At 42.3% G+C, this 9,971-nt stretch overlaps 1 protein-coding gene across 1 annotated transcript in view; it reads left to right on the forward strand.

Annotated features, from left to right (window-relative positions):
- LOC101851338 (serine/threonine-protein phosphatase 2A 65 kDa regulatory subunit A alpha isoform) overlaps positions 1 to 9,971 on the forward strand; it is a gene marked incomplete in the record, with an annotated part of 32,893 nt that overhangs the window by 9,018 nt on the left and 13,904 nt on the right. The window contains 6 exon segments of the mRNA XM_013080772.2: positions 5,315 to 5,456; positions 6,443 to 6,533; positions 7,440 to 7,587; positions 8,025 to 8,180; positions 8,742 to 8,856; positions 9,658 to 9,858. Coding sequence (XP_012936226.1) covers positions 5,315 to 5,456; positions 6,443 to 6,533; positions 7,440 to 7,587; positions 8,025 to 8,180; positions 8,742 to 8,856; positions 9,658 to 9,858 — 853 coding nt within the window.

Consider the following 9,971-nt stretch of genomic DNA (forward strand, 5'->3'; position numbering starts at 1 on the left):
CACCCCCTTAGGGGTTTTCATGATAGTGAAAGTCATCATATAATCTTTATTGATATCTCACCAGTCACGCTGGCTCTTATGGCCAACTCCACCCATTTTTGTGATCTGATTAAAACCCTCTTGTCCTCCTATATTTGCTACGGGGTTCCTTCCGGAAAAAGATGCACGCTGTAAAACTTAACTCTTCAAGTGTCGATGGCATGACTTTGAAATTGGCCTCGAGTTTCGCTTTGAGATGTGCATCCGAATTAATGAGCCATAATTTGAGTTGCTATTTCGGTTCATGTATCCCATTTTTAATACTGCCAAGAGATAACTTCTTCACTAATAGGCTGTATTTCCTGGCCATTATCTTCTACTTTAAGAAGATGTATAAGGTTATATGTCATAGTATAGTTTATCATGGCCTTCACTTTGCTTGTTCTCAAGCGTTTTCCAACTTAATATGATAAAAATCACATAATTTCCCCAGACACCACAAGCTTTTTATGAACAACATATAAGGGGGGCGTTCAAGGGGATGGTCATGAGTCTTGTGCTCATATTTTGAAAAAAAATCAATTCGTGGAATTTAAAAAATGCGTGCAAGATATTTCAAATGAAAAACAATTCTTTGAACTTGTTTTTTTTTTAAAATAAAAAAAAAAAGAAAGTAAAGTAGCTTTTCTTGTCAAAAGACTGGTATTATATATATATATGTGTGTCAAGTAAATTACAACTGCTCAACATTGCGCACTGTTGTGAGTGGGTGGTTAGGGGATGCTCTGGTGTGGTTTGCTTCTTGCTCGTCTTTATCTCTCCTTCATTTTTGTGTTTGTTACTCTCTTGTGACACCTTTAATCTTTGATTTATATGACTAAATTGTTCTGTAAATGCTATAAAACTCTGACTAGAGCCAGAAGTAAGGATAATAATAATAATGTCGATCATTTTTATAATGCTAACTCCTGGTTTCAAACAGCTGTAGGCGGTTTATGTACATCTAATTACAAAGGACAATAAATGAAAAATTCATGTATATACACAGACAGAAGAAATGATTAACACACACACATAGACAGATGCACACTATTCATTCTCTCGCATACATCAATTGCACACACACACACTCTCTATCCCTGTTCTATCCACACATGCATGCGTAGTATAAAAACTAAGCACCAGGTTCGAATCTGGGTAGCAATGGAAAAACTTTCTCCTCTAAAGTGGTCTCCTTTCACCTCCTTTCCTGCTCTAGCAGTCATGTTCTGTCGTCGACTTTCGTCTTCACTTTCTGCCCCCACCCCGTCACCTCCTTTGACTCCTTTTCTGGGCTACTGACTCTTTCTGCAGCCTCTCTACTGCTACTCCAGGGCTCTTTATTACTGCTGTCTTTCAGCCACACCCCTGATCTTCTGGTAGGAAAGATCTACACCCAGCCTTCATGTACAAGGGCGAAAAATCTTGGAGGTCCGGTGTGGAAGTTGCGCAAGTTAAAGATCCCTAGGTGGTCTAAAATTGATAAGAGTAGGCTGAAAATGTTAAATGTGTCCTGTGCGCTCATATGACCGTATGCAGTTGCGAGCGCCGTAAAACACTTACCAAACAACAACAAATTAAGCACTAGCACTACGGTGTATATTATATTAACATATGGGTACATTTGTCCTCCCCTCCCTATCTCTGCTTGCTAGCTTCTGCTTCCGCTTTTCTCCTCCTCACCACCCTCCTCCCACTCCTCCTCACCACCCTCCTCCCACTCCTCCTCCCACTCCTCCTCACCACCCTCCTCCCACTCCTCCTCACCACCCTCCTCCCACTCCTCCTCTGACTCCTCCTTCTCCCATAATCCTCTTACCCAGGCTTAGGGTCTGGGCGTGTGTGGAGTGGCGGCGAGCCATGTCATGCAATGGGAGTTTGTGCAAGCAGCTTAGACATCGGAGCTGCCCACACGTTGGGAGACTGGGGACCCTACGAGACGATGATTTTGTTTATGTGCACGGCCCTTTTTTCTTTGTGGTAGTGAAGTTGTTCATCATGCCATTTTATGATTTTCTTTCTTGTTCTTGTAATGAAAGTTGCTAGTTGGTTACATATCTGGAGAAGGGTGGGGATGGGGGGAGAAGAGAAAGGGTGGTGGTGAAAACAAGGGGTGTCGTTCCTCCTCTCCCCCCCCCCCCCCTCCCCCTCGCCCTCATCCTCCACCCTCCACCGTACTTAGGTTACTGTACAGACACCAGCCTCCTGTAGTAAGGACGAGTGAGTCAGTTCTCTGCGAGTGTTTTGTGGTTACACTTAGGGGGGTTTTGTGTACTGAGGAGTGAGGAGTGGCTACAGGAGAGATAGGTTCATTCAAATATAACCTCTCTGGATTCAGTTTGTGTGGCTCATGGTTTTCAAGAGTGTTTAATTGTATTATTTCTTTTTTTTTTAAAAAGAATCTTTTTTTTAAAAGTCTGCCTCAGTTAAACCTGAGTGAAAATCTTCATTTGGACTTAATTGGACTTTGCTGAGAACTCCCAAGTGGAGGTGGTTTTCAGAAGGTTCCTTTTTTCTTGAAAGTTTATAAACTGATTACTGGGGTGTGAACTTGGTTTGTTGTTGACCGTTGCGGTTGTGTCGGTAAAGGCAGAAGAAAAGGGTTGTATTTTGTGTGTGAACACTTTCGTGAAATTTTCCACGCGTGTGGTTGTGAGTGCGCCAGTAGCATGGAGGAACGTGCAGAATTGTTGATATCGGCAGACTCGCGTCGTCGAGCAGCCACGTCGCTGGAGAATGCTGCTGATGGCGGCAGCAAAGATGATGGTGATGGCCGTGACCTTGACACTGATGAGGAGCTGGAGGAGCACGTGGGCCTGGTGGACTGGAACTGTATGTTCCTGGGGTTTGTGGTGGTGCCGCGCCTGGTGGTGGGGCTCGTGCGCCAGGTGCTCACCTCTCTGGGCAACCTGGCGCTGCAAACGCTGCGCCGGGATAGGAAGAAGTTCTACTGAGCGACGTTTTTGCCTCGCTGTTCATTTGTCTGAGAACAGTTCCCCCCCCCCCTCTTGACTGTTTGTGTTTTTCTTCAAAGTCATAATCTTCATATGTTTGTGAGTCCTGTAAAACTCTTACTAAAACAAAAATGATAAGACTATCAAAAATAGCTTTATGTCCTGTCTGCGGTTATTTTTTCGTTTGGCTTGTGGATATGCTGAAGAAGACAGCCGAATTTGAGTGAAGTTTGTCTCTGAGTGTGAAGGAAGACAAAGAGAAGAAATGGGAAAAATGTGGAAGTGTTCTTGTAGCTGAAGGAAGTGTTTTCTATCTCGGACTAAAGTTTTGGGAATTTCTATTTTTATAAATACTTCAGCTATTCCCACTTTAAAAGGTGAACCCAAGCTGTGCTACGAAACAATGTGGAAACAACCAACCTGAGTCCTGTGCGTTCATATGACCTTATGTAGTTCAGAACAACATTAAACTCTTTTCAAACAAGTTGTGGGAAGTGTGTCAGACTCTCTCTGCTCCTCCTCTCACTACAAATCTTTGTGTGGATACCAGGTGGTTTGTTGGAGCATTGTTTGCATCTCTTTGCATTCGTTTTGTGAACCCAAGTTTTCAAGTTGTGCTCAGTGCTGGGACTATCATGCACTGCTGTCTCGATATTCAGAGAAGAATATATATCAAGGTGCGTTTCAATCTCAGTGCAGAGAACTGTTTTGGTGACCGTGACGCTTTGTTGGAAGTAATGGTTATATGGTCGCTTTTTAGCACTAAGGGGGCTATCCCGAAAAATGCTGTTTTGGGAAAATCGAAGGTAAATTTTTTTGTTCCTTATTCAGTTCCTTTATGAGACAATGAGAGTTCTCTATAACCAAACAGAAATACACACCAATGAAACCAAACTGCTCCTATAGGTGTAGGTCAAGATTTCTGGAAACCCCCAAATCTGGGTTAGCCCACTTGTCCTTAAAAGCAGCCATATATGAAGGACATGGAAATGTTATGCTATACACATTTGTAATTTTATTTTATTTTAAAGAAGTTGCTGGGTGGTTGGCGGGTACTCTGGTGTGGTCTGCTCTTTCTTCCCTATCACACATCTAGCATCCTCTTCTTTCCTTCTTTTTTGGGTATGTTGCTCCCTTGTAGCACCTCCAATTTCAGCACTTATATGACCTGTGTTGCAAGTGTTGTAAAACTTTCCTCACTAAAACTAAATTCAAATGGTATGTTTTCAGTCGCGGTCCAGGGAACTGTTTTTGTGACTTTGTCGCTTTACTAACCTAATAATGTTGATGGGGAGAGGGTCAAACGATACCATGTGGTTGGTAGGAGGATGCCTCTGGCAGGTCCTACTTCTTTACGTTCTCTCGGTTGTTTGTCTCCTCCGTGCACTCTTCTCTCTGCTCAAACTCTCACTTATGCCATTTCACCATTTTCCTATCAATCTGCTCGGATACTGTGTATCCTATCCAGCCCGAGGTGGCTGATAGGCACAGGCCTGCTCGAGGCAGCCCACGACCCTAAATGTTGTATAGCATTGTGTATGGTGGCATGGTAAAATGTTTGATGGAGGGTTGGAGGGCGCCACTGGTAGGTTCTACTTCTGTACTTTCCAGCTGTTGTTTCTGTCTATATAGATCTGTCTTGCTTTTTCCCCGCACTAAATGACCATTATTGCATCGCTGTGCATCTTTTTACTCAAACAAACAAATAATCATTTTGAAAGTAATTTATGACAGCTACATAACATGCACATTATTATGTATACCTACATAAAGTCTTATCTTTCCCCTTTTTCCCTGTCACTATTATCTATCTTAACATATTAATAATGATAATAATGATCTTTTCTATAGTGCCTACTCTCAGGTGGCTCAAGGCACTTCACAATTAAATAAGAATCAAATTGTTTCATGCATACTGGCCCATTCATCATATAATTCTTTCAAATACATAATATACACTCGTAACCTGAGGAAGAACGCATCCACTAAAAGTCCACCTTGGCCACTGATTACTCTTTCTGTTGGAAGAAGAATAAAGCTAGTATCTTTTTATCTTATGTAGTCTTCTCTTTTCCTGTGTGGTGTCGATGGCCTAATGGTTAGGCTACCGGACTCGTAATCGTGAGATTGCGGGTCGGGGGTTCGAGCCTCAGCTCGATCCGACCTTGTGTCCTTGGGAAAGGCACTTTACACGAACTTCCCACTTGGCTCGGTCCTATCGGAGACGGACGTTAAACTAGAAGGTCCCGCCCCTTAAATAACCTAATAGTGTTGATAGGGGCGTTAAACCCATACCATTTCATTTAATTTAATTTCGTTTCTTTTCCTGTCTCTCCCCTCAGCCGCCCCTAGAGAGCCTGGCTACAGTGGAGGAGACCGTCGTGAGAGACAAGGCCGTGGACTCCCTCCGGATCATCGCTGACCAGCACAGCCAGGCCGACCTGGAGAACTTCTTTGTGCCAATGGTCAAGCGGCTGGCTGGAGGTGAGCTGCTCACACCCTCTCGTGTCGCTGGCCAGCTGTTTATGATGACTACGTGGTGTTAAGACACTGCCATATGCCATTTTGAAAAGTGACAAATGATGGACTTGTATACTGAGTAGTTCAAATCTGCGGTAAACTAACAAAATGCCTATTTTGCTTCACAACAGTTTTGAGATAAAGATGTTTTTTTGGAAGCGTAACCATTTGAAATTTAATAATCTTTCTTCGGAAATTCGAATTCTGATTTATTCAAAAATAGACTCAGTTTCATGTTGATTATTTCACACAAGTATGGTAACTGATCAGGCTTTTGATTTATCGGAAAAAAATATGGCGCCGAAAATGAAAAAAAAAAGGTGTTTTGTCAGCTTAGGGCAGAAACATACTAAGGCTCAGAAAACAAAGTTTTTCATGACGTGAGAAAGAAGTGTTCCATTTCATATACAATTGTACCTATTTTATGTCTTTTTCTTGCTTTTTTCAACATTTAGATTTTGAATTTCTTCAAAATACTGCTCGAGAACAATCAGTCGATACCACAGATTAAGAAATAGCAATAAAAAAAGGTTATTGAATTATGGATTGAGTACATTTGAACGTCTGGCTGATGATATATATAGTCAAACCTGCTAAAAAAAACAACTGTCCAAGACGATCAATGCACAAACTTTCAACCCCCCCCCCCCCTTCCTCCCTGCATTTTTTTCTCAGATAATAATTTTGTTCCCTACATTATTATTGGGTTTTCTTAATTATGATTTTATTTAATTATTTTACTGTTTCTAAAAAATCCATTTATTCTGTTTTGTTGCTTTCCATGGATAGTACCGGATGGTTTGGCATATTTCTCTGACGAAAATAACTTATTTCCAATGTGTGTCTTTTTGCTGTAACAAAAGCATCTAGGCATGTCAAGGAACAAGAGCAATAATTTTTATTCTGGCTCTCATTCTTTCACTGTTGATTGTTGTTTGTGTCCCTTGCAGGTGATTGGTTCACGTCGCGCACCTCGGCATGTGGGTTGTTCTCGGTTTGCTACAAGAGGGCTTCCACAAATGTCAAGGCAGAGCTCCGACAGTAAGTTGATCGGTTTTCAGAAGTAGAACCGTTTTAAAAACAGTTTGTTTTTGTTTGAGATTGAGAAAAAAAAATGCTACTAAATAGAGGAGGCATGCACCAGACTTCCAAATAGCGGGGGAGGTAATGGTTTTGTTATTGGCGGGCGACCTGGTGTTGTTTGCTCATTTTTCCGTATCAAACATCTATGGTCCTTATGTCTCCTTTTCTTTGTGTTTATGTCTTCTTTTCTTTGTATTTCTCTCCAGCAATGCTTCTAATGTTCAGCACTTAAATGTCATATCTGTGTTGCAAGTGCTTTAAATCTCACTTAAATCCCCCCCCCCCAATTGATTTGGGGGGGGGGGGGAGTGGTGTGACTGTGCATCTCTTGGGCTCTTCAGGCTAAGGAGACACGGATAGTCTCTTGGTTATGATATGCAGAACAGGTATTTTATTGGCGGAACAGTGAGTGTCTTTGTCTCTCAAGAGGACGATGATTGGTCTTGTCTTACAGGAGCACAAAACATTCCGGGAAGGAAAGAAGTATCTAAAGTGTGTCCTGGTCTAGTCAGTAGTGTCACAACTATGTGTGCCTGGCAAATGTTCAAAAACAATTGTGTGGCATTGTGGTGCACTCGGGCGCGCGCTTGTCAAAATAATGAAATTGAAGAAAGTGAAACTTTCCTGCCTTATTGGCAAATGTTAGAAAATGTTTTTGAGTCCATTTGATTAATAACACATTTCAGTTTCGGTGTGGATTTTAAACTCTGATCAAAGGCACAGAAAATGAAAAATTGCAGTTTCTAAAACTCCTTTGGAAGTTACCAAATTTTGATATGGCCGTCTTTTTTGCTTATTTGACCTCTGACACGAGGCGACCCCACTCCTGCCCCTCTCTTAATTTATGCTTTGTTTTTCTCTCAGAATTTACCGTAACCTGTGCGCGGACGACACACCCATGGTGCGGCGGGCAGTGGCGGGCAAGCTGGGGGAGTTTGCCAAGGTGGTGGAGCCCGAGTTCCTCAAGTCGGACCTCATACAGCTGTTTCACCAGTTGGCCCAGGATGAGCAGGTAAAGGGGGTGGGGGGTGGCGCTGCTGGAGCTCTGTACAGACGGACGCACGCTCGGGGGACTAGCACAGACACACCCTTTCTGATGCTTTGTTTTATAAGCGTTCGCATGTTGTTGTGTTTTCATTAAAAAAAATTGGGGTTTCTTTTTTCAATGTTGTGTGTTATTTTACAATTTGGTATGTGTTTGTTATTGGGTTTTTTTTTGGTGTGTTTAAAAAGAAATTATATGATTTTTGGGGAGGGGGGAGTGTGTGTGCATGGGTTTTTAAATTTTTTTTTTTTCAATCTTTTTTTTTGGTTTAAAATAAATTTCTGTGTTTTAAAAAAAAATTAACAGATCCCTTTGTATTGCTATGGTTTTCTGGTCTCTTGAGCTTTCAGTGTGGCTTTGATGATGAACGGCTTTGTAAAGTTTTCTTTATGCGTGTCTTGCAGGACTCTGTGCGTCTGCTAGCGGTGGAGGCCAGTGTGAGCATCGCGTCACTCCTCCCCTCGGAGGACACAGAGCAGCTGGTGATGCCCACGCTACGACAGGCGGCGGAGGACAAGTCGTGGAGGGTTCGCTACATGGTGGCCGACAAGTTCACTGAGGTGAGGCTGGTTCAATGGGTCGCCTGCTTGTTTAGTTTACACTTGTGACAAACGAAACAAAACAACCAATCCCTAGTCAATCCTTGTTGTATTTAATCAGACTGTATTTTATTGCTCAGATCATTCATCTATGTTCATTCTGTGTTTATTTTACATGAATAGATGAAATAGAAGTGGAGTTTTAGAGAAATTTGCGTTGTTGAAGACTTGGATGACAAAGTTGGTGAGGTGCAAAGGAGAAATAGCCTTCCATAATATACTGAGAGATAGGGAAACCCAAAACGAGTTCATGACCTATTTTGTTTCTCTCTTGTATCACTTCTAATCTTTGTCACTTGTATCACCTCTAATCTTTGTCACGTGTATCACCTTATTGTGTTGCAAATGTCGTAAAACAGTAAAACTAAACTATCTTTAACAGTAAAACTAAACTATCTTTCCTTCTTCTTTCTTTGTAACAGCTCTAATCGGCTTACATGACCTAATTGTGTTGCAAGTACTGTAATACTTACTAAAACTAAAACTAAAACTGTCCTGCCTGTATTTTGTTTTGCCTCACAGCTCCAGACAGCCGTCGGCCCAGAGATCACCAAGCACGACCTGGTGCCCGCCTTCCAGAACCTTCTCAAGGACTGCGAGGCCGAGGTGCGAGCTGCTTCTGCTCACAAGGTCAAAGGTAAGTGAGCGGGTGTGTGTGTGTGTGTGGGTGTCATGACGTGTGTCAGTGGTGTGCTCGTACTTTGATACATTATCTGCGTCATTTTATACAAATGCCCAAGTCACTTTTTTTAAGTTTTGAGAAAAAGGAATGGCCAATCAAAACCACGACTTCAGTAACTTATTAAAAAAAAATTAAAAGCTGGGAGGGAAATAACTAAACAAACTGAAATTGCTCTGTGAAATGCTTTTCTCTTTACTTCAAAATATCCAACACCCTGCTTTTATTTATTCAAAATGTCCATTGTCTGAAATGTCCCCTTCAGATTTTTGTCTGGCCCTGTCCCCTGAAGTGCAGAGTGGGTGGTTGGCGGGTGCTCTAATGTGGTTTGCTTGTTCTTTCCTTCTGTCCTATCAATCATATATCGTCACTCCTCCTTTTTTGTGTTTGTTACTCTCTTGTAACATTTCTAATGTTCGGCATTTGTATGATCTAATTGTGTTGGAGGTACCATGAAACTCTTTAACTAAAATATTTGTAGAAAATCAGGAAGAGTGTTTGCTTGTTGTTAATGTAGGTTTAATTTTTTGTTTTTACTTGTCTTCATGTGGGTGGTTGGCAGGTGGTCTGGTGTGGGTTTTTTTTCTTCTTTCCTATTAAACATCTATCGTCCTTACCCCTGCTCCTTAGTTTTTTTGTGTTTGTTACTCTCTTGAAACGCCTCTAGACTTCGGCTCTTATATGACCTTATTGTGTTGCAAGTGCCGTAAAACATTTACTAAAGCTGAAAAAAATGATCTTCTCTTCCTCGTGTGACAGATTTCTGCCTGGCCTTGTCCCCGGAGGTGCGGGAACAGATCATCATGACCAGCATCCTGCCCTGCGTGAAGGAGCTGGTGACAGACGCCAACCAGCACGTCAAGTCAGCGCTGGCCTCGGTTATCATGGGCCTCTCCCCCATCCTGGGCAAGGACAACACAATCGAACACCTGCTCCCACAGTTCCTCATACAGCTCAAAGGTAGGAGTCGCTCACCTCTCCTCCTCCTCTCTTCCCCCCCACGCACGGTTCCTCATGCAGCTGAAAGGTACCACTTGTCACATATCTCTAACCCTCTGTCTTCCGTTCCCCCT

This window comes from Aplysia californica, unplaced genomic scaffold (genome assembly GCF_000002075.1).
Source record: "Aplysia californica isolate F4 #8 unplaced genomic scaffold, AplCal3.0 scaffold00098, whole genome shotgun sequence".
NCBI lineage: Eukaryota > Metazoa > Mollusca > Gastropoda > Aplysiida > Aplysiidae > Aplysia > Aplysia californica.